Source organism: Hyperolius riggenbachi, chromosome 7 (assembly GCF_040937935.1).
Source record: "Hyperolius riggenbachi isolate aHypRig1 chromosome 7, aHypRig1.pri, whole genome shotgun sequence".
Classification (NCBI taxonomy): Eukaryota; Metazoa; Chordata; class Amphibia; order Anura; family Hyperoliidae; genus Hyperolius; species Hyperolius riggenbachi.
In genome coordinates this window covers 126,332,638-126,358,311 of record NC_090652.1, presented here as the reverse complement: position 1 = coordinate 126,358,311, position 25,674 = coordinate 126,332,638, and the positions used below count along the sequence as shown (strand labels likewise).

Here is a 25,674-nt window from a genome sequence, read left to right as displayed (position 1 = left end):
ACTCTCCTCAGCCCGTGTGGTTCTCAATATCATGCTACAGCTAGAGGAAGTTCCTAGTTTTAGTATTCAATTGAAGGATCCCATGGAATATCAGGCTGACCAGGATTAAGGAAGGGGGGGGGGGGGGGGTTGGGGGTGAGGGATACTCTGAGGGCAACAAGCAGTGGCAGCACACAGCGCCCCCATAGGCTTCATTCAGTATCTAAAGCTGAACCTATAGGACTCAAAGTGATTGGGCGCTTAGGAGAGCTGTGGCTTAGTAATCTTTGCTGGTCGTGTGTGTCTATATTCCACTGCCATAGTCTAGCTTCAGTTTCTTAGAGGGAACCCTATATTTGTTTTATTTTAAGCAATACCAGTTGCCTGGCTGCCCTGCTAATCTTCTGCCTCTAATACGTTTAGCCATAGACCCTGAACAAGCATGCAGCAGATCAGAGGTTTCCGACATTATTGTCAGATCTGACAAAATTAGCTGTATGCTTGTTTCTGGTGTGATTCAGATACTACTTCAGACAAATAGATCAGTAGGGCTGCCAGGCAACTGGTATTGTTTAAAAGGAAACAATACGGCAGCCTCAATATTCTTCTCACTTCAGTTGTCCTTTAATATAATCAAAATCTAAGGTTCAGTTCACATCAGCTTTTAGCTGCGGATCCTGCCGTACAGTTCCAGTTTCCGTTTCGCTGAGCGGACAAAAAAACGCAGCAAGACCCAATTTTCCTGACCATTTTGCTCAGCAGAATGGAAACAGAAGGTTTTGCAGCAAAATAGGAACCAATGAAAACGGACGTTTTACAGCACACTAGCTATAAAAACGGACTGTTTTCCCAGATCCAGATGGCTGGATCCGCACGGCCTGATCCGGGAAAAAACACAGATGTGAACCAATAGTTTAATACAGCGCCATGGAATATGTTGGCGCTTTATAAATAAATAATAATAGCATGCTAAAGAAAAAAAGATAAACAATATAATGACATGATAAGTCATGTGACGAACCATAACTGCTGCACTGAAGGTGTGTAGAAGGACTGAGTGTTGTGTTGGAAAAAGTGCTTGACACATGTTCATGACACAATGCATTGCCTGTATTATGTATGATATGGAAAGCAAGCAGAACAAGCAGTGAATTTATACCCAAGCTCCCCATTCTTTGTGCTTAGGCTCAATGTGTAATAGAACAATGCATGAACAGAGGTATATTAAAAACTATTTGAATAGTGGATATAAAAAGTATCTATAAGGGAAGGAAGTCATTGAAAGCAATTTTCATAACACATGAATATGAGTGTTTAGAAGTTGGATCACATGAACAATAAAGCATAAAGAATGGGTTACACTCTGAGAATTAGTTATAGAATTAATATAATAACCAATTTTCAAATATCACATACCCGACCTCGCTCAGTCAAGCAGCCATGCTTAATATTACGTTGTTTGTCATTCTAGAAATGCATGAAAAGCATTAATGAACCATCACCCAAGCCAATTGCAATATGTACATACAAACACAGCAAAGAGAAACAAAACACTTAATCATAAATACATGCACAACATATTTAGCAGCATATTTCAATTTGGGTTTTTACTTTGATTTTGTGTTCTGTTTGAGGGGAGGTTATGAAGAGTGACCACACTTAAAGTGGAACTGAACTCAGAGCTTTCTCTCTGCTCTAAAAGATTAGCCACAGCATGATAACCTTCATGGGGAAACTAATTTCTACATTTAATTTATGAAAATTCTAAAAACATCCTAAAGGTTTACTTTGGATCACTTTTGCAGAAGACACTGAAAGGGTTAAGCCTCAGTGTTTACCATATGGAAAGATGCTTTGGCAGAGCTCTTCTGCAATCTATTCACAGTGGCTGATAAGAACTGATTAGACAGGTTTATCTGCCTAAACCAACACAAAGCACAGAGAAGTGATTTTTTTTTCAGAAACTACCGTATATGTGGAATAAAGACTTTTCATTGTGTGCTGTGCAAGAGTTCGGGTCTACTTTAATGAATGGTCATTTGAACAGTAGGTGTTGAAGATGCACGAACAGTACACCATCCATAGAAGAACAGGTACACCCTGGCAATAGGATGTAACACTTCTTGTGCATTCCATTGTCTATAATTGAATTCTGCTTGAAGAACACACAGTTGTAAGCAAACCTTTCCTAAACACAACATTATAATTTTATTGGTGAAATCACACAGAAAAAAAACCGCTATTCCTAGAGAAAAGTATTCCTGTATAGTCTGAAGAAGATTTTGCATACAAAGAGAAATAGAATTGCAGCACTCTTCGACCAGCAGCACCCACTTTGAGAACCCCTGGTCTAATTTGTTTTCTGCACCTGTTGTAGCTGTAATGAGCACAGTGTGTGCCTTTAAGAGGCTTAGCAGCCCTCTGCAGCCAGTGCGAGTCCGGTGTAGCTTGGTTTAAGTGCACTGCCATTCTATGTTTCACTTTGTATGCAATTGCTTGTTATCCTACTTCCTTGTAGAGGTTGAGGGCTAGTTGTGGGCAGTGTCTCCCGGTGGTGAGGGAACTTGGGGCGCTGCCCACACTGCACCCCTTCCTTTAGCTTGCACCCAAGTCATTATTTGCATGCTTGTTCCCAAATCACTGAGTCATTTTTAACTTAGGTTATGGTGGGGAAATGAGACGGCCCTGCTAACATGTGCTGCAGTATGTGTAGCTTGTGTTTCTCTTAAAAAGTAAAAAGTGAGGTCCCCTTTAAAGGTGTAGCTCAGTAGCAGTTAAGAGTTTAATTAGTTCAGCAGATTGCTTGCCAAAGCATGGAGGGGTCCACTGCAAACATGTGGAGCAATGGCTCTAGCCGAGAACCATCGAACGTGTAAAGACTTAACGGGGTTCTGTGGAGTGCTGCATTAAACACAAACTGACACTTACCTGGGGCTTCTATCAGCCCCCTGTAGCTGTAATGTCCCGCGTTGTCCTCCTCCGATCACTTGTTCCCCGCCGGCGGTCCCAGTCTAATTACGCATGCCACGCGTCTGTGCGGCCGTGTGTGTGCGTGCTCCCGCTGCCTCTACGGGACCTTACAAGAAAACCTTGTACTACGTCTGCGCAGTAAGCTTCCGGAGACACAAGTGGGAGCGCACACTACTCGTCTTGTTAGACGAATAATTGACTGGTGCCGGTGCCGGGGATCGGGGGATCAGAGGAGGACGATGCGGGACATTATAGCTACAGGGGGCTGATAGAAGCCCCAGGTAAGTGCCCGTTTTTGTTTATTGCAGCACTCCACAGAACCCCTTTAAAGGGAACCTGAAGTGAGAGGCATATGTTGGCCACCATATTTATTCCCTTTTCAACAATACCAGTTGCCTGACAGTCCTGCTGATCTATTTGGTACCAATTGTGTCTGAATTACACACCTGAAGCAAGCATGCAGCTAATCCAGTCAGTTTTCAGTCAGAAACATCTAATCTCCATGCTTGTTCAGGGTCTATGACTAAAAGCATTAAAGGCAGAGGATTAGCAGAACAGTCACACAATATTCATTAATATGCATAGGCAAATAAGTTAGCCTCCATATTCCTTTTACTTTAGGTGTGCTTTAAGTAAACTGAAGCCTTGGTGTTCCTTGGCGTTAATCAAAGCATATCATTTTTACTTTTATTATAATGACTTATATACAAGATGGGGCACAGTAGCATACCTCTATTGATATGGAGCCTCAAAACCTACCAAGGACAGCTGCATTGTCCTATAGGTGTAATTATGTAAGAAAAATGTTTGTTAAGGATTACTACTATTAAATGAACATATAGAGGTGTTCATTACCAGTAAAGCACCAATGCAAAGCTAAGATGAATGAAAAAGGGCTCCTAGTGGGTGCCTCTGGTCCAGAGAACCCAGTGCAGTTGCTACCTTTGCATACCCTATTGCTACACCACTGCTGGGGAGCAATAGCACAGTGCTGGGGCCCTGGACCTAGACTCTACAGTATAGCCCATGGCTGGGATCAGTGGTCAGTCACTTAAAGGAATCCACTATATACACATATATCAGCTTCTTGCCTGGAACTGTCAGTGAGTAACACGCTAATATGGAAGCCTTGTACAGGTCAGCAAATCTTTACACAAAGCTTATCCAGTAAGCATTGCCTTTGATGGTCAAGTCCCTAAGCCTGTTCAGGCTTGCAAGCCTTTCTGTTCCTCAGTGAAAGGGGCAGGGTATACTGTTACAAGCAATCATTATTCATTTAACTGCCTTAATAACACATGATGTAAATAAGATTGAAGTATGGCACAGGTGTGAATTATACTGTGAAAGTTGAAATGCGGGCTGGTCACTGACAAGTACCACAGATAGTAAGCATACACACAAAGCCAATCACATCGTGTTGACTGACCTTACTAAGGAAAATTTTGAAGTTTTTCTGGGCAGTCACTACTGTCTTCCCTTGCAGCAGATGATCCCATGCCTCTCACCCTCTCCTCTACATAGTAATGGACAAGCTGAGCAGGTAACAATGGTTGGCAGATGTCCCGTGTTTGGAGCCAGCTAACATCTGCCCTGATTACTAGGCAGGTCAATGGATGCATGCTGCTTTGTTCCCCTTCTTCCACAGAAGAGGAAAGAGACATCAGTCAAAAAGAACCCACTTTCCTAATTATGAACCTTTTGAAGACTGAATAGGATATTGGGAAGATTTATCCAACCCAGGCAAAATTGGAGCAGTTGCTCACGGCAAGCAACGCAAATACTAGATCGGGATCTGATGCTCTTTGTTTTAAAAAGACATTTCTGTCAGATCTGACTGTATTAGCTGAATGCTTGTTTCAGGTGTGTGAATCAAACACTACTGCAGCCAAAGAGATCAGCAGGGCTGCCTGGCAACTGGTATTGTTTAAAAGGAAATAAATATGACATCCTCCATATTCTTCTCAATTTAGATGTATTTACACCACTCCTGTATGTGAAAATGCACGGCTGCCGGCTCGTGTCTATGCACTGCCACAAAGCTGCCACTCGGGCTTGGTGGAAAAAGCTGAAACCGATTGGCTCTGTGATACTGTGCAGTCACAAGCCATCTGCTTCTGTGCAAGCCCTTGTTGACGAGTTTGTGGGGGGAGGGAGGGGGGTGTTCAAGAACGGTGAGGTAAGTTCCCAAATTGGGCACTTTTTTCCTTACAGGTACACTTTAATTTCCCTTGCACTGGTTTTAATGAATCTACCCCAGTGTATGAAATTAGAAATAGAACCTTACAGAGCTGTTTAAGTTTGAATTTATTGTTATTCTGCTACACATTGCATTGGATTGTATCATTGAAAACAGCATGTTCTGTTTTGCTGCTTTTCAGTTCCTTTTTTCATGCCTTGCAGTGTGCCAAGAACATGACAAAAACACAGGAGCTGTCTATTTTTCCTTCATGTTATTCTTTCCCTTGACTTTATTAAACACGCTCCTGAGCCTGCTGCTCCCGCTACCCACAGAGAGCTGTGACAAAATGGAAACAAGGGACAGTTCTAGAACTCAGTAGCGACTGAGGCAGCACAGTATCAGGGACTGAAAGCACACTTTTTGGAGCAGACATCAGAGCTGTCACTGCCAACTTGTTTTTAAATGGAAAATGCACTGTTGCTTACAATATGCTATAAATATGCACTGGTAATTTTGTAATTACCGTATATGTTATTGAATATTTCTTTTTTATTTACATTTGCTGCCAGCCGAGAATTTACTAAAAGCGCACTTCTTTTCAAGCACGGAATACACTGTAGTCAGGTTGCTATATTTTGTACCTACAACCTAGGTTCTTCTATGGATACACAAAAACTGATATGATAATCATAAAATTCTCGCAGATAAACTACACCCGCTGTCATTGAAAAGTACATTCCCACTGTTCATAATGTTAGGAAAAAGTCATGCTGCCATCAGAGCGGTGTGAAATACCTTGTGTATCTCCGCCGAGTGTGGAACCAATGTGTAAGTAAGGGGTTAAATATCATGACACTATTCTGTGAAATAGTGGTCTAAGATCATTTAAAAGCCACAGTTTTCCTGAATCTAACTTCCATTTAAACCATCATTATTGGGGGAGGGGGGATTTTTAACACAGCTTGGTGTTCTAGGTATGTTATATGGAAATGGGGTATGCTACTTGTGGTCATACAAGATTACATTTTTTAGGTTAGCAATCTGATTGATTTTTCCACTTGATTGAATAATCAGAAAAATGTAACCAATATACCATACAATACTGATCATTTTATTCTGAAAATATCAAACAAACAATCAAATAAAACTTTCAGTTTTTATATTTTTTCTGTCTGATTTTTCCAAAACATTGGATCTGATTTTTATTTAAAAAAAATGAAAATGTAGGGGTTTTTTTCTGAATCCCAAAAGTTTCTTTTTGATTTCTTATACTATTCATCATTTTTATTGGAAAAAATAGGAAAGTGATCGATTTGATAAAACTGTGTATAGTAAGCTTTATTCTTGTTGGAATTACAATTCCCAAGCACTACCTTTTCATGTAGAGTTATCTTCATGTTTGGGCTTCCTCCAGAGACCTCAGTTTTGCACATCTTAATAAAATAACGGAAAGATATCTTCCTAACTTTTCTCTACATAAGTGTCGCTGTAGCATAAAACCCCATACACACGCCTTACTAAAGTCGGCCAAAGTGGCAAATAACGACTGCCTCAGCCAATAGTCGGGAGTGTGTACAAGGGCCCCCAACCACTGACGGCCGCTCAGCAAACGATCCGTCCGGCACCTTGGCCAAACGGTGTCCAACTTCTTAGAAAACGATGCTCCCCAGCCCCCTGCATGACCTCACACAAGCGTCGCTCAGTCCTCCGACCTCGAATAGCAACATGATGCATTGTCAGCTACACAGCTGACACCCGTCTGCACAGGCCGGCCCAGCAATGTCACTCGCTGGGGATCGGGTCACGATCCTCAACGGGCAATATCAGTTGTTGTGTACGCACCTTAATAGGGATTAGGGAATTGTGAGCCCCACTAATGATATGATAAGTGAACTGCTATCTACAAAGCATTGTGGCAAAAGGGTGGTCCTCCTAGTCCCTCAAGCATAGGCTACTATGGGAATATTTAACCAATAAACTATATGAACCAGCAGGTTGTGTAGCAAAGTGGAAGTGTGTTGGGAGCGGCCCAACAGCTGTTGAGAACATAGAAGTGACATCTTCAGAGATTAGATATTCAGAAGACAAGCATACCAAAGGCACTGTATGGTGCTGGTTGGAGTTTTTCTTTAAAAGACAACTCCAACCAAACTAGTGTGCATAAAAAAAGAGCAGGCTTTAGTACAAAACCTAATGCTGTCCAATGAGGATTCTCCTCTTACAGCTTGGTTCTTCACTGGATTCCTGCTGACTGAATACTGTGACTCTACACTTCCCATAATACTTAGAGGAAGGAGGAAGTAGAAATCTATAGGCATAGCTAGCATTTTACTCCATTCTCTGACTACCCTCCAACCATACACTATTCAATCTTTCTTTTTTAAGATTGATTGTGAACATCAATTGGATATAATTTTTCATCCTACCCAGGAACTTATCAATCAAGTATACAACATTGATTGAAATTCATGGATTAAAAAAAAATTACCGTATGTGACTGCTATTTAGTCCTAATAACCCCTCACAGGAAGCTGGAATTACAGAAAAGATGATAGGCTCATTCCTGCATGATGGAAGCAGCAAGTGGAAGATCACACTTCTGCTTTAGCTAAAATATAGTTTTTAGGTGCTGCTTTAGGACCTTCAGTTATCTTTCAGGGAATCTGAATCCACATTCCTAAACTGATTAGATAAGGGCCACACACTCACACACTTACTAGTATCAATGGGGCAAAATTACCCCCCCCCCCCACCACCAAACAGTGGCATTAGGGGCTGTGCCTCCCGGGGCCCCTGTAGAGTCTTTGGCAGAGTAGCATCTCACCTGTCCCAGCAGGCGTACCTCTCTGTTAGTCCGTGACTCCGTGTACTCCTCAACTTAATCCTTTCAGGGGGTCCTCTGTGACCCGGCGCCATGTTATTATGTATTAATATGCTGCCGTGGCATGGAGGAGTGGAGCTCCTGTGAGAATGGAGTCAGGGAGTGCATGGGAGCCATAGACTGATAGAGGGGTGCGCCCACTGGGACAGGTGAGACACAACACTGCCAAAGACATAGCAGGGGCCCCAGGAAACCACAGTTAAGTTGTGAGGGAGACACCTAGAGGGGGCCCTACAGGCTCTGGGGACCTGAGGCAATTGCCCCCTTTGCCTCTATAGTAGCGTTGGTCCTGACAGTTACTGATAGAGTTGGAAGTTGTGGGCGATGGAGGGGGCGGAGGGAGAGTTAAAGAGGAGAACAATGGCCTAAATTCACTAAGCTCATTTCCTGTCTTTAATAACATTTCTACAGTTATCACCATGGTGGTGAGGCATGAAACATTTTACCTCAGGCAAACCTAAAGTTAACTCTTGTGTCTTTAACTCTTCAATCCTTAAAATAACTCCAGAATTCTAAAGTTAAAGACAGGCTATTCATTAACTGTGTGTGAAAATAACTCGGAGTTGCATTGGATCTGATGGTGCAATAATGCATTTAGATCACATCAAATAGATTCCTGTCAGATTCGACTTGACATGCATCTGACAAAATCTATCTGATGGTCGGATTTGCTGCAAATCTATAAGTGTATGGCCACCTTTAGCCACTTAACCAACAGGATTAATTTAATGTGAATTTTTTGAAGAAGAAGATCAAGATAATGCTGCCTTCTTTTAGAGGCAAAAACTGAAAATGAGTCTCCTTTACAGAAAGACATGTTTTTAGGGGTGGATTGCTGTTTTGATGAAGATGAAGCCTGACACAGACTTGCTATAACAGCTTTATAGAGTCTGAACAAGCTGGAGCACCTCCTTCTTAGAACTGGAAAGAACTGCGTCAGCTAGCTGGTTAATTATAATTAGTGTGAGGAACTAATCCCAGGATTCCACCGGAGTGGCTCGTGCATAATCACATACTGCTTTCACTGCTGCAACAATGAGTAGATCACAAAGGGCCTCATGGTCAAGTGTTTGAAAGAGGCCCTGCAATGTAGCCAGGGGCGGCTGGTAGGATACACTGTGATAGTATTCAAGTGTTTGAAAGAGGCCCTGGCATAGAGAGAGAAGGCTGGTAGGAAATACTATGATACTGTAGTATTCAAGTGTTTAAAAGAGGCCCTGTTACGAAGACAGGGAAGGCTGGTAGGATACACTGTAATAGTATAACACTTTGCTAGTAATAAAGCTAATGGTGGTTATGAGTTATCTATCAAGCTCTGATGGATCTTTATTTTAGTAATGGAAAGCCTCGTTCACACCGCAGAGTTTTCCGGAATGCAAGAAAATACAAAATCGGATGATGAATGCGCACAATGTTAATAGGATGCGTTCACACAATCAGATGAAACGCAAACGCAACATGCACGGACTGGACTGCAAATGCAAAGCAAAATGCCAGCTCTCCTGTCCGGTAGATTCAGTTCAGTTCAGTTCTGCCACCGCTAACACCCGTTGTTCAAGCCAAAGCAGTTCAGAGCCCAGCAGAAGCATGCGGCATCCATTTGGTGTGCAAAAAAAAAAACAATGGGGAATCCTGCTTCAACAGAGAAAATTCTCATTGGTTCCTGGTGGACCAATGAGGATGTTCCCTGTTGCTGAGTCGGAATTCAGTTGATTTTTTACAATCCATCAGGTAGACCGATGCTTCTGCCAGGATCCGGTCGGTTTTAGGACGAGCGGCAGACAGTACAGCAGAGGAAGCAGATGGGTGGTGATATGAACGGAGCGGATGCAAAACGCCGGGTATGTGAACGATGCGGCAAGGAAGCCAGTGCATTGTGAGCGGATGCACTTACTGTGCGGTTTCTGCATCTTCTGCGTTTGCGTTGCAGTGTGAAACAGCCCTAACCCTTGAATCTATGTGAACTTTAATAGACTATATTTGCTGCTCCAACCATCAACTTATGTGATCAGCTGAAAACTGTTTCTAAAGGTGCGTACACACAATCAAATTCTGACGTCTGCTGGGATAGGGACTTCATTCTTGGGGCGAACGTTCAAGGGCAGATGCTTTTCAGCAATGTGTTCTGCTGTTATGGAGGTAGGACGGAGCTAATGATACAAAACATAACAGAGTGGGCAGTTTGAGTAGGAGAAAAATGCCCTCAGCCTGTGCTCGGCCGAAAGAATCCCTTAGGAAGATTGCTCACCAACAGGGATGCTCAAATCCGAATTTGGGTGAAACCCAGATAGTTCTATCCGGATTTCTCCTAGTAAACCTGTGAGGGCTGGGCGGAGGGGGGGGGGTCAAGCTTTCCTGTCTGACATCTTCTTCGGTCCGTCCCTCGGCGCCTCCCACGATGCGTTCCACGCGGCGGTCACGTGAGTACAAACACTTCCTCCTTCCGGGTTGAAGGAGGAAGTGTTTGTATTCACGTGATGTGCGTGGACCGCATTGTGGGAGGCGCTGAGGGACGGACCGAAGAAGACTTCAGACAGGTAAGCTTGACCCCCCTCCGCCCAGCCCTCACAGGTTTACTAGGAGAAATCCGGATAGAACTATCCGGGTTTCACCCGAATTCGGATTTGAGCATCCCTGCTCACCAACGCATCCAGGTGGACACGGGGCCACTGTACACATGATGGATTCTCAGCAGAGGCGGCCCCAACCAAGAACCAGCTAGTGTGTACAAGACTATAAGCAAGATATCATAGTTTGTTGAGGAATGGGACTTCCCTCTGCAGAGGAATATAATAGCAATCAAGTCATAAGATTCAACACATCGCTCATCTCCCAAGCAGTCAGTCCCAAAAGACAGCGAACATCTACTGCCCGTATATAACTTACAGCCAGACTAAAGTCACTAAACAAATAAGTCTCTCCACAATCAACTGCTGTTTACAAATAATAATGTGCTGCAGTATAAAGTCATTCAGGTCATTGGACTCAGATGGATGACTGTAAAGGTAGACATACACTATCAAAACATTTTTAATAGATTAGATGTAAAGTTTAATAAAAACAACAAATCTAACAAAAACCTGAGAGCAACCATACTGTTGCTGTCAAGTTTCATGGGAGTTTACAGAATTCAGGCCTCGTTCAGACTATACGCGCTGCCTAGTACATTTTGGCAGAGCGTATAGGGTGCGACACACAAGAACGGTAGAAGGGCGTAGACAGCCCTTCTACTGTTCCCATCATATGCACTGCGCAATAATGCAATATTGCATTGCTGCGTGCATTTTACGGGAATCGCAGCACAGATCCATTCACTGTAGTGAATGGGATTTGCAGTGCAGCGCATAGTAGCGCAGATGGCGTGTGATCGCACGTGTTGCGTTCCGATCGCACAGCCATCTGTGCTAAATGATCTGAACGAGGCCTATGCGATTGGTTGCTATGGACAAATCTGACACTTCTTTCCAGGATTGTAAAGAGAAGCTCTTCAAAAGCAATAGAGAGCATTTATAAAAAGACTGTTCTACATCACGGCTGTAAATAGATTTCTCAGTATTACAATAATTACTAAGCCAGACACTAAAGCAGGGTCAGACCTGTGATTTAATGTATATTAATACATCTGTGCTTCATATGTGATCCTACGGGCATTCCTAAACCACTCATGTCCCTAAAGAATTGATTTGAATGGCAAAACATATTGACCAATGAAACAGAGGCGCCAGCAAAGAGGAAAATATATTAAAACCAGATCACAGTGGGGACTTACCTCTAGAAACTCAGACTCTATTAGTCTAGTATAAAACAGCCTTCTTCTCATATTTAAAGTAACCCAGAGACCTCATAAAATAAAAATTTGATACTTACCCGGGGCTTCCTCCCACCCCATAAACACGTCTGAGTCCCTCAACGTCCTCCCGCGGTCTGCCGTTCAGACGCAATCAGCCCCAGTAGCTGGCTTAGTTGGGGTCTTCCACTCATGCACGGGAGGTCCGTACATGTGCAGAAGACCTACACTGGATCCTGACTGAGCCAGTTACAGGGCCTGTTTGCTGCTGAACGGCAGACCGCGGGAGGATGCCGAGGGACGTGTTTATGGGGCAAGGTAAGTATCAAATATTTGATACGTGGGATGAAAGGTCTCGCTTACCAAGAAAGGTTAGATAAACTGGGTTTATTTAGTCTAGAGAAAAGACGCCTTAGAGGGGATCTAATTAACATGTATAAATACATCAGAGGGCAATATAATAGCTTGGCGGATGAGCTTTTTGTCCCTAGGCCTTCTCAAAGGACTAGAGGACATGATCTGCGCATGGGGGAAAAACGTTTTAGCCATTTATTTAGGAAAGGGTTCTTTACAGTAAGAGTGATTAAGATGTGGAATGCATTGCCACAGGAAGTCGTTATGGCAAACTCTATACCTGCATTTAAAGGGGGCTTAGATGCTTTCCTTGCGTTGAAAGACATCCATGGCTACAATTACTAGGTTATGCCTAATGATGTTGATCCAGGGATTTTATCTGATTGACATCTGGAGTCAGGAAGGAATTTTTCCCTTTTGGGGCTAATTGGACCATGCCTTGTGGGGGTTTTTTCGCCTTCCTCTGGATCAACAGGGGTATGTGGGGGACGGGCTGGAGTTGTACTTTGTACTGGTTGAACTCGATGGACGTATGTCTTTTTTCAAAGTATTTAGGGGGTACAAACAGTATACTCAAAGGAGTTGCTAAAAAATGTGTTTACACGTCTCAATAAATCTTACAACTTTACATACTTAAAATCAGAACAACAGGAATAGTGAAAACACAAAATAAAAATTACAAATTGAATGGTTACTAGGTGATTTGTTAATATCAATAAAGCTGGATTAATTAATAATTAAGATGGATTAATTATTAAGTAAGTACAATTCTAAGATTTATTAAGACGTAGACACACTTTGTAGCAACTGCTCTGAGTATACTGTTTGTAGCTCCCAGATACTCTATATACAACTATTTTGCCTGTGGTAGCGGGTCTGCCCGCAAAACGTGTCACAGATTGTACAGTTATTTTTTACAAATATGAGAATAAAAACTGTTTATACTAAACTAATCGAGTCTGACTATCTGGAGGTAAGTCCCAGGGCTGTGGAGTCGGTCCAAAAATCCACAGACTCCGACTCCTCAGTTTAGGATTCCACCGACTCCGACTCCACGACTCCGACTCCTCTAATTTGCATATTACAATTTTGTTGATTAAAAGTATGTAACATGAAATTCGTCTCTTAACTGCCAACGCTTAGGAATTTTACAAGACAACTGAAGTGAGAAGGATATGTAGACTACTATATTTATTCCCTTTAGACTAAAACTAGTCCTTGGTAGGAGTACTTGTAAAAGGTACAACCGGAACAAAGAACATCTATCAAGTGTGGGTGCATGTAAGAATGATGTGCAGGTACTCTGCAGGGGAATGAGGAGATTGTAAACAGACAACACCTCTGTGTTCAATGTGCACATCATTCTCAGTGGATTCCCTGCAGCTCTGTGGGGAGTGCATATGTAGAGTATAGTACTACTGTGTAACAAAGTAAACCTGAGACAGATGAAATTAAAGTTTTATACATACCTGGGGCTTCCTCCAGCCGCCTTCAGGATAATCAGTCCCTCGTTGTCCTCCTCCACCACCTGGATCTTCTGCTATGAGTCCAGGTACTTGAGTCAGTCAAGCGTAGTGCACATGAACACACTCCGCCGTGAGCGTACTACACCTGTGCAGCACTATTGCGCAGGTGCTGAATGTTCCTGGCTGTGGGAGCGGCCGAACAGCGCTGACTGGCTGAATTACCAGGACTCATAGCAGAAGATCCGGGTGGTGGAGGACAGTGAGGGACTGATTAGCCTGAAGGGGGCTGGAGGAAGCCCCAGGTATGTATAAAACTTTACTTTTTATCCGTCTCAGTTACCCTTTAATTTGTAGTCACCAAACCAAATTTTAATAACATATCAAATTATTTTATTTCATCAGCAAAGGGAGTGCATACATTTGCATAAATCAGCATCAATGCAGAATTATTTCCATCTCGTTGACCATCTCTATTAGTCACATAGCTACACATCAGGCTTTATTCTTACAGCATAGATGTTATTTAGTATATATAAGAGATTCCTGTGTACACATCATATATACAGTCACAATCAGATATGTATATCTGACCTTAAAAATAAGGGGACTGCTTTATTGAAGCAGCACAAGTAACTAATTTTGATTGGTTTATTTCATTTTTGTGGACTAAGCACAGCTATTACTGTATATATACTGTATATATACATTATTTTTAATGACTATTATCTGAGAAATAGAACATTTTATCATATTTTCTATTTTAATTACAGTTACAAATTCATTAGGAGTCGGAGTCAGAGTCGGTGCATTTTTTCCCGACTCCGACTCCAGGCACCCAAAATTGCCCGACTCCACGACTCCGACTCCGACTCCACAGCCCTGGTAAGTCCACCACTGCCTCCCTTTTAACAAGCTTTTCCTATATTTTACTTTTCGCTCTGTCTGTTTCATTGCTCAATCCATTTGATATCCACCCTTGGTGGAGGGGCGTTATCCTCTTCTTTTCTACACTACAGAGAGCGACATCTTAACCTGAGTGGCGTCAGGTCTAATCTCCCCACCTGCCTGTACAGTGGTTGCCTTGAAGGTAGTCCACACTTGTGAGTATTACTGTAACGATTGTGGAACTTTCTCCGTGATCAGCGCACAACGCGTGCGCTGACACGGCAGAAATCCTCCACAAGCGTATATTTGCAGGCACTCAGCAAAAGGTGCTACGCACCTGTAGAGGGAAATTCCTGTCGGCAGATGGCGCTGGGGAGTGCAGAGGAACCAATCCTCTGTACCTCCACAAGTGCCAGACAGGAATTGTACAAAGCGCAGAACGCAATCGCAAGAGAGGCGATTGCGAATGAGATTGAGCAAAGGGACAGGTTGTATGTGTGTGCGCCAATCCAGTCGCCACCCCGCGACCGCGCACACACAACAGCAGATATGAAATAGGAACGCGATCGCGAGAGGTGCGATCGCCAGACGTGACACAAGGCAGATCAGAATAGAATACGAGGGTAGCAAAGGCACAGCAAATAATACAATAAGGAGATACGGAAAATAACAAACGCTAGCTAACCGCGAACACCGCACTCATTCGCAACAGTGCACGCGGTTATGCGCAGTCTCCACATGATAAGCACAATAGAGACAAGCATGCCTAACTAACCATCGACAGACAAACATGAAACAGAGGACGCGAGCGCTTGCTTAACGGTTACCTCACCGAGCCTCCAGCAAGCGTAGCAGACAAGACAGACACACGAAAACAGGGACAAGCGAGAGATAGGATCCACAGCACTAGCGAAAAGTGGCTAGCGCAATCCAGGTACAGAGTAGCAGAACAGAAGGATCCCCAGCACTAGCGAAAAGTAGCTAGCGCGATCCCAGAAGACAGAACAGAAGGATCCCCAGCGCTAGCGAAAAGTAGCTAGCGCGATCCCAGGAGACAGAACAGAAGAGATAGCTGGTAGCAACCGCTGCACCAGCTATACTCCAAGAACAGAGATCAGAACCATTTCCTGTCGACCACCTTTGGGACAGGACAATGGCAACAGGCAAGACAAGACAGAACAGGCAATACAGATAATACAACCTGACTGGGCTAGAAGGGGAGCCTAAAGCAACCCCCAGGAATTAACTATACTAGATAGCAATGGCTGACACTCCAGCAGTGTCCATCAGGAACACACCATGGAAAGGAAATGACCAGCAAAGCCCTCTGGGAAACATAAAGCTCTTATAGTGCCAGTCATCAAAGAAGGCAGGTAGGGGATTTGCATAACGAATGTATGCAAATTCCCCAGCAAGAGAACAGACCAGAAACTTGCAATGGAAAGACAGGTCTCTGTTCCAGAGACCTGCAGCCCACAGACTAGAGGAATGGACAAACAGCTGTCTGCCTGTGCAGCCAGCTGAGCGGATCATCACAATTACTCTTCACAAATTTCCAGACAAACCATGCTTTTACAGTACATACTGCACCATATTGGGCTCTAGTTTCCCCTCTCTGTCTTGCAGGCAAAGTATAGAGAGCACTGACCAGAAACGCAGAAAACATTTTTGTCAAGTGAAACATCACACTGGAAGGGCTCCCACTGATTAAATTAAATTAAATTTTTTGTTTTTTTTAACAAAAGTATTTCCTGTGCTGCAAATGCAGTACAATGAGAAAATGATGTCTGAAAGGATGTCTGGTGTGAAAAGGCATTTACTGGCTGCCCTATGAAACCATTCTTTAGTTACATAAGGGAAGTATTTTAAAGGTTCTTTTATTTTTTTCGAGTTACTTTCATCTTCAGTCAATTGCTTGTCTGTACATTTTGCATGTGTAAAATAGTTTGTTGCTGGCAGCAACTGTAGTTCCTTCTTGCTAGCACAGTGACAGAGCAGGTCACCTGACCCCGCTCACGTCTTCCCTCAGTGTAATGAGGCGTTTAATCCCACATCCACCCCAGCGTGTTCATAAAAGCCATGCAACCATCACCCTAACTTGCCTGCAATGAGAATACATATCTCCCTGTTTTCTTATTTAAAAGACAACTAAAGTGAGAAGAATATTTATTTCCTTCTAAACAATAACAGTTACCTAGCAGCCCTGTTAGTCTATTTGGCTGCAGTAGTTTCTGAATCACACCTGAAACAAGCATGCAGCTAATCTTAATAATTTCAGAAACACCTGATCTGCTGCATGCTTGTTCAGGGTCTATGGATAAAATAATTAAAGGCAGAGGATCAGCGGGATAGCCAAAAAAATGATATTGCTTTAAATGAAATAAATATGGCAGTCTCTATATACCTCTAACTTCAGTTGTCCTTTAAAGCAAACCTGTGACTTTAAAAAAGAAAACAGTCCCTTTTTTGAGCCCACCGCTGGTCGCCAGGACCCTCTTCTTCTTTGCGGTTTTGTGCCTGTCTCTGAATGAGCATGGCCGCACTCCGCAGGTGCACTAACAGCACGCGCAGTAGCACGGAGTCACTCGTGCAAGGAGGAAAAAACCGTGCATGAGCAGCTCTGTGCTACTGCGTAAGTACACGCCGTCTTGTGCCTGCACAGTGCAGCTGCTATTGTTTGCAGATGGTAGCCTATTCAACAAGCCCTTGCTGGTAGGGTGTGGGAATGGTTACATGCTTTTCACTCACTGAGCATGGACAGGAACATACAACACTGCTGAGCTATTGTGCTGTAGGATTGACTACAAAAATGTAAACAGAACAGGGAGAAGGTGGGGAGATCAGGTGATCGGTGCACACAGGAAGAGATGGCTTGCTGCGCCTCCTACCTCCTTCCTGTGTACCCCATGTGGATGATGATTGGATAAGAGGTGGGGTTTGGGCAACTGTCTTTCCAATCAATGCGACTGCACTGTCACTTGAACAGGTAATGGAGCTAGAGGAGTCAGCCAGCCTGGTATTTTAAATATATTTATTGCAAAAAGTAAAGATATGCAATACAAAAAACTTCAGCAAAGCACACTTACCCCAACCAACTACTGCATATTTCACAAATGACAAAAACAAACTAAAGGCTCAAAACAGTTGCCTTGCCTAGGCCCCCACTTTGTGTTTATCTGCTGGAAATCTTTGGAAGGTGGAGAGATCCACGACTCTACAGCTGTGAAAACATTTCTACTTGTGAAGTGTTTAAAGGATACCTGAACTGACATTTGTCATGATGAGATAGACATGTGTATGTACAGTGCCTAGCACACAAATAACTATGCTGTGTTCCTTTTTTCTTTCTCTGCCTGAAAGTTAAATATCAGGTATGTAAGTGGCTGACTCAGTCCTGTTAAGATTTTTCCCTTTTTATCTCTTTCTTGCTCTCAGAAGCCAGTTTCTGCTAGGAAAGTGTTTTATAGTTGGAATTTCTTATCAGTGAGGGCCACACTATAGTCACTTCCTGTCTGAGTAAGGACTGAGTCAGCCACTTACATACCTGATATTTAACTGTTGCAGGTAGAGAAAGGAAACAAAAGGAACACAGCATAGTTATTTGTGTGCTAGGCACTGTACATACACATGTCTATCTCATCATGTCACATGTCAGTTTGGGTATCCTTTAATAAATATTTAAATGCTACACAGCGGACAGCTTACCTCTGAAATAGAAAGTAAAATAAAAGAGTATTGGGGGATTTTTGGAAGGGATGAATTTACTGATGGACTTTATTCACTAGCTTTTAAAGAACCTTACTTTCTTCCAGTATCACCAAGCTGAGGGATGCCGGTTGTTACTACCTGATAGCAGAATTTTATTTTTACAAAAATCCAGTCCAGGTTGGCTGCATGACCTATGTTTTCCCAGTATATATGTATATAGCCTTGATGTGTGAGGGGATAAGATGATGTATTTAGCCATCCCATTTATGCTGAGGTCTGTTCAGTGAACTGAAGATATGTAGGAGTGGCTATATGATATAGCCATTGATCTTTGGCCTGTGCAGAAGGATGGGGGATGCTGAGAAACTGGTTTTAGCTAGATGTATTTAGGCAGAAATCCTTTTCTATCAACCTGATGAGGGTTTCCCGTAACCATCAGTAACCCTTGTGTAACCAAACCAGCTAATGTGACCACTTCCTGTTTACATATGACAAGGCAAAAGCTGCCACACATGTGACAAGAACTCGCTACAGTCACCATCACACTTCAAGGGGAGATATGTTTATGGTAGAAGACATTCAATACAAGCAGAATTGCTGCAGATTCCTGACCAAATGTGTGTATGTTTTCTATGTGATCCAGATCACATTTATAATTTTTACCAATGTTTTATTGGTACAAATAATAAATATGTTTTAACTTTTTGCAAATGTATGACTCATTGAGTTTATTTGGGAAAAGATGGGTTCTGGTTCTTTTTTACACTATGGGCTTGATTCACAAAATGGTGCTAAGGCCCGGTTCACATTAGCGTTCGCTATCCGGATTTTCCGGATCTGATCCGGACCGCATACTGTACAAACGGAACGTACGTTCCGCATAGCAATGTAAAGTCTATGCGGACGTTCACACGCGTCCGTTCCGTACGTACCGGAGCCAGATCGGATCCGGACTCTTTTCCAACATGCGCTATTTTTTGGGTCCGGATCTCCGGCCCACGCACCCGGACCGGAGCCGGACCTGAGCCTGACAGCACCATCCGGAACACAGAAACCAATGGGAAACGGAAGGCACAGAACACACTGCCTACAAAAACCTGACGCTCTACCCCACTTCCTATGCGTATGCAAGCGGCCATTTCGGATGGGGACACATGGGCCAAGCATGTCTGGAGTGGAGCAGCAGTGACAGACGTGCTGGAGCTGTTTGGCAGAATGTCGGAGGTGGAGGTGAGGCCTACAGCGGAGGAACCTGATTCTACTGGTGCACCAGGTGCACCTTCTGCTGACCCCAACATTTTTTTATTTAAATTTAACTATTTTTTGCCCACGGATCCGGATGGCAGCCTGATGCATGCCTGATACAAACGGACCGGATCCGGATCGGAACCGTACGGTTCTGATCAGGATCAGGTCAGGATCAGGTCAGGATCCGATCAGGATCCGGTCCGTTTACTTGCCAAAACGCAAGTGTGAATGGGGCCTGTTAGCACGGCTTTTCGCTCGTTTTAGCGCATTTTCATGTGAAAAAACGGGTTTCGCATGAAAAATGGTTATCGCTCGGAAAAATTCGCATTTACAAATTTTTCGCACATTAACGTTTGCGTTATAATGGGAATTTATCGCGCGAACGCGACCGTTAACGAGCGAAAAATTTGCATTAACGCGCAAACGCAAATTTTTGCGTGCGATGACTGTTATCACGGAAATTTGCGCAAAGCATTTTTCACAGCGTGCTAACAGTTAGCACCGTTTTGTGAATCAAGCTCCTATGTGTTCTATTGCAGAGTTTCTCAAAAACCCTGTACTCACCAAGTACTCCCTAGCATAGTAATCATTACCATAAGTACCCCTTGACAAATATATATTTAATCGTAGTACATGATAATTGGTTCTAAACAATTTCCAAGCATTTACTATTGCTTTTAGTTAGCATAACATACTAATTTGGTGTTGTTTAAAGTGAACCTCCAGACTAAAAATCTACTCAGCAGCACTGAAAAGGCTTAAGCTGGCCACTAACGGTCCAATTTCTAGCGAAAAATCGTTCGAGCGATCAGAAATTCTGATCGGACGAAAAATCGTTCACTATACCATCAACTAACCAATCATTGCTTCCTATCTATCACGACCACCAAGAAAATCCAAATTTTCGTTCGACGAAAATTCATTCGGGCGACATTTTTTTCACTCGTTCAGAATCGATTGTGTCCACCAATGGAGATTATTTACAACCAATCCGATCAGAATTTCTGATCGCTCGAACGATTTTTCGCTAGAAATTGGACAGTTAGTGGCTAGCTTTAGTGTTACTTTAACAGTTTCACAGCATCAGTTGCTCATCTCTGTTTGTCTTACCCAAGCCTCATTTTAGCTGCACAGAAAAAAATTGCCCAGGCATTTTTTCCCTGATGCTGTGCAAAGCATGATGGGATTTCTGATGTTGTTGTTCTCAAACTGCTGTTTTGGTGCAAGTTTTTTCTTTCAAATTTTGAATTTGAGATTTGAAGCCTAGCGCGCGCAGTTGGTAGGGGTGATCAGGACACAGGACAGTTGGAACTGTGTCTTATGCTCCCCATCACCGCCTTTCAACCAAAAAGATGGCTGCCCCCATGAAAAAAACTGCTACCCCCATGAAATCACAAACACTTGCCTATTCTTTTAAAACAGGGTGGGTAAGAGATTGTATTACCTATCTATTTTAATTAACATAACTAATGTAACTTAATGACAGTATGTTTGTTTAGGCTGAAGTTCATCTTTAACTAAGATTTATCATTTTCTAAAGCTCTAAATTTGTTATTCTTGGTTAAGTATATCAAGCCCGATTACCCCCTGGAACCATCAGAAGTACCCCCTGGGGTACGACCACCACTCGTTGAGAAACTAGGTACTATTGTAGTGGCTTTTGTTAAAACACAACTTGTAGGATGTTTGGAGGGGCTAACCCATTCCCTGAAGTGCGCTATTAGGAGGAACAAAATGTTTGCCTTCTTAAAACAGAAGGTATTTGTGATTATTTAGGATGGAGTGAGCATATGATGTCTCCCACGATGCATTACTGCTGAATATGCAAATCATCCTTTGTTGTCACTGTAAGCTAACAACACCTCTAATACCGCTAGAGTGCAATGATGTGTCAGCTTGTTAATTGTAGAGAGCCACAATAATCCAACAAGCATACAGACTGTTTCAGACTCATCAGTGCATGACATAGATTAATGTGGTTATATAGGGTAGGACTTGAAACACCCAGAGTTGCAGAGTACCCAGCAAGCTCATGGTGAACCAGAACTCCTACGGTAGGAGTGTGTAAGGGGCTGAAAAGGACCAAAAAACCTCCTTACTAAAATGCAATGCAAAACAAAAGGTTTGCCTAATTAAAACATTGATATAACTAAGACAGATTGCTCCTAACAGTAACAGATTGTTTTTAGAAGGCAAACTTTTGTTTTGCATAGCAAAGTAAGAGGGCTTTTTGGTCCTTTGTAGCCCCTTACACACTCCTATTAGTTCTGGGTCATCACCATGAGTTTGCAGGGCAATCTGTAACTATTAGGTGGAATCTGGCTTAGATAAGTAAATGGGATCCAAAGCATGCTAAGAGCTGTGTCGCTCAGCAGGGATCGGGACTCGATTCCTTGGACGACATTGCAGGGCTGAGACTGTAAAAACGCATCTCTAGCCTGCAGGCTAGCGATCCCTTCTGTTGCTATGGGGGGAGGATGGAAGGCCGACAGAGCAGCGTGTGAGGCACATCATGCGGGGTGAGTAGAGAGAGCAATGCTTTTGGCCAGTGCTCGGGCGAGCGGATCCACCAGGCTGATTGGTAGTGGTTACCATCCACTTTAGCTGAGTTTCATCTAGCATGTGTCTTCTTTCAGTTGCAGAGAGGGGTGAAGGAGATCACCCCCACCTGAAAGTAACACATTCTATCACACAGACTGCCATGATCAGCGGTAAACACCAAAACTGGCAGCTAATAATTTTGCCACTGTGTCTCACAAGCAACTGTGTAGCGGTAAATTGTGAATGTTATGAAAGCTTTCTTAAAAGCATTATGGTCGTCAGGGAAACACTCAGGCTCCCTGCACACTGCATGCAATTCCGATTCCACTTTTTAATCGTTTTTTTACATCTGATTCCGATTTTTAATCTTAACTGCATGCTGCATTTTTTGATCCGTTTTTCTGTTGAATGTATTCAGGGAAAATCGGAATCGACAATCAGAATCGGAAAACGGATTTGCAGTGTGCAGGGAGCCTCAGTGCGGTTAATAGAAGCATTTTGTCGGTAATTCCAGTGATCTACAGCTCAATTACAGAGTGATTCAGTTTCTGTGTTTTCAGCTATAGAACACTAGACTCACACAGGGGAAGAAGTAAAACCTGTATATTGGGCACACACAGACAAGCATTGCAAATGCTACTGCAGCTAAATGATCAGGGCAATAAGGGAAGAGTTCTGCAGCAGCTGTACTTGTTTGCTCAAAGCTGTTTGTGTACTTGCTGTATGTATTTGTTACATGCCACTTTGCTTTACATGGAATTGGGTCTATTAGTGGCAGCCATATAACAATGCAAATTGCCTTCCTGTCCTGCTGATGCTTTTAGCCTTAGCCCCGGAACAAGCTTGCAGATCAATGTTTCTGACTGAACTCTGACTGGATAAGCTGCATGTTTGTTTCAAACACTACTGCAGCCAAAGAGATCAGCAGTACAGCCAGGCAACTGGTATTGTTTATAAGAAAATAAATATGGCAGCCTCCATATCTCTCTCACCTCAGGATAGCATCCTTATGCATACGGAGATTATTTATTAACTTTTCTCTACACCTTTATTTTTTTCTGCCTCCATTGCACTACACAACACTCTTCACTTACCAATAATGTATTGCAGGTCTACTAGGGGTCTGCGTTTGTTTCTATTGACCTCTGGCTTCATATCAGTACGATCCAGAATAATAGGAACCACACCTCCTCCAACGGCTGCACCTCCCCTCTTCATTCACTCCTATCAAAAAGGGGTAGGGGGAAAAATGGCAGCTTGGCCACGCCCTTAGTCCAGAGTCTAGACTGAAAGGGATGGTGAATAAAACTTTGAATGCAATCTTCCGGGTGGCAATACACCCATAGATTCCAACTGTACCTCTTTTGGAGGGACAGTCCCTCTTTGGGAGCCCAATCCCCCTGTCCCTCTTTCTTCCTCATTTGTCCCTCTTTCAGGACTGATGTACGTAAATATATGTATTTTTCAACTGAAAAAAAAATTGACTCTAAAGTTTATTTTCAAATGTTAATATGAAGGAAAAAGAAACAGGATAGAAAGGACCAGTGTGGTTTGAATCAAAACAAAAACAAAATCTTTATGATATGCGTGACTAGGGGTGTGCCGAGGGGTGTGGTTAGAGGTGTGGCTTAAGTGTCTCTCAGTCTTTTCTCAAAAAGTTGGGAGGTGGTGGGCGCATGCGCGGCGCGTCATGGGACGGACATAACTTCCCAGACCTCTGCACTTGAGCAGCGAGGAGCATCCAAATATCGCTGGATATTCGAGCCCCGCAGACTTCCAAACTAACTCCCCCGCTCCGTGATATGCCCGGGAGCAGGCGGAACAAAAAGGGAGACAAATCGGCAAAAACTTCACCTGATAGACCCTCCAGAAAATGTAAGGCCCGAGTTGCAAAGAAAACCAAGATGGCGGAGGAGGCCGCAAGAAGTGCGTCATCTACTCCAGAGCGACAATCTTCCCGCAGCCTGGCATCGAGTCAGGCCTCCGAGAACTCTCCGGTTTCCCATAGCTCTCTAGAGCGAATGGTGGACGACATCAAAAAAGTTTTTCGAGCTGAGCTAAGAGAAGCAGTCAAAGACTTTACACAGCAGCTCCATGATCTCGGTACTAGAGTCGGGGACCTAGAGCGGCAGACAGGCTCCATAACGGACACGCTTGCAACAGACAAACTCAAAATGGACAACTACACTTCCAAACTAGAAGCAATGGAGTACAAACTTGAAGATCTGGAAAATCGTAATAGGAGGGCCAACATACGCATACGAGGCCTCCCAGAATCGGTTGAGGACCTCAAACCAGCAGCCTTGAAACCTTTTTAACGCCCTCCTGCCTCAAATAGACCAATCCAATCTCCGAATAGTGCGGATCCATCATGCCTTGACGAGACCCCGGAATCCAGATCTCCCCAGAGATGTCGTACTCAAGCTGCAATATAAAGAGGTACGCGATATGCTTTTAGAAGCCTCCAGAAATCTAACAGCCCTGCCGGTGTTCCAGTGACAGTCAAGCTGTTTGCTGATCTCGCTCCTGCAACCATATTACGCCGAAGAGCAATGAGACCAATAACCCTCTCTCTCATCAAAGCTTCTGTCCGGTACAAGTGGGGCTTCCCGTTTTCCCTCACCTTCCAGCATAACGGCCATTCCTACTCCTCGCGCACACTTGAAGAGGCGAGACGACATCTGGAGCAAGCAAGTATACCACTTGAACTGATGATCCTGCCTCCGCTGCCCCAATGATCATCCCGGCTGACAAGAGTCTGGACCGAGGCCACCCGCCACCGATCGCCCTGGCCAGATGACACTTCGCAGCCATCTTAGAATCTTGACCGCACATGCCATCTCCCATCCTGTAAAGGCTGAGCACAACTATTCTACTGATACTTGCAATATGTCTGGCCCTTGGGGATAAGGTATGCTTTGACTTTTGAATCTCCGGCACAGGTAACTTTATTATTTCTCATACCCCTTGGAACCTAACTGATCCCTGTGTATATTACTGTCCAAAACTTTGGCCTTTAATGACTTAGCCGCATACCCACCCAAAGGGCGACCCTTCTCGCCAGAACCTGTTCTAACAACGGCTACGCTCTTTTACTATCCGCCATTAACCTGATACATACTAGAGGCCTGTGGCTTGGCATTTCCCTCATCCAGGACATATATCTGGAACTTAATTGAGCGTGGCTCCCGCATATTTTGTTGCATAAGCTACATCTATAATAATGTTTGAGTGCATTATCTGTGCAAGGTCCTAAATTCCTTACCAACACACAGTTAAGTGCCTGCCAACACAAAGATCAACCTGGTAAGGGGGACTGGGAGGGTAGCTGTTGTATTATACCGGCCCCTCTTGATTCCTCTTTATTACTGTGTCTCGTAGGCTGCAGTACAGTCTAACTCACCCGCACCTCGGGTGGTCATTTACCTGCAGTATAGTCTGAATCACCCGCCCCTCGCGAGATTCAGCCTCTTCAGTATTGTCTCTCCAGCTTGCTGGATGTTATACGTTAGTACACACTCAGTGTACTGTCTATACCTCACCAGCCCCTCTGGTGAGGCCTCATTAAAGCATTGAAGTACGGTTGCACCCAAACACTTACACTTTATTAGGTGTCCAGAGGTTAGTCATACTTGTATTATTGGTGATTCTGCAGATCACTAATAATCAGGTATAC

The 25,674-nt window shown here is 43.5% G+C and overlaps 1 protein-coding gene across 4 annotated transcripts in view; it reads right to left on the bottom strand.

Annotated features, from left to right (window-relative positions):
• The window catches only part of EEF2K (eukaryotic elongation factor 2 kinase), a 135,563-nt gene that overhangs the window by 62,477 nt on the left and 47,412 nt on the right, over positions 1-25,674 (bottom strand). For 2 of the 4 annotated variants that reach the window (XM_068244617.1, XM_068244619.1), the window contains exon 3: positions 1,396-1,446. The exons of the other annotated variants lie outside the window; for them this stretch is intronic. In XM_068244617.1, coding sequence (XP_068100718.1) covers positions 1,396-1,446 — 51 coding nt within the window. The remainder of the gene's footprint in view (positions 1-1,395; positions 1,447-25,674) is intronic. 4 annotated transcript variants of the gene reach the window in all.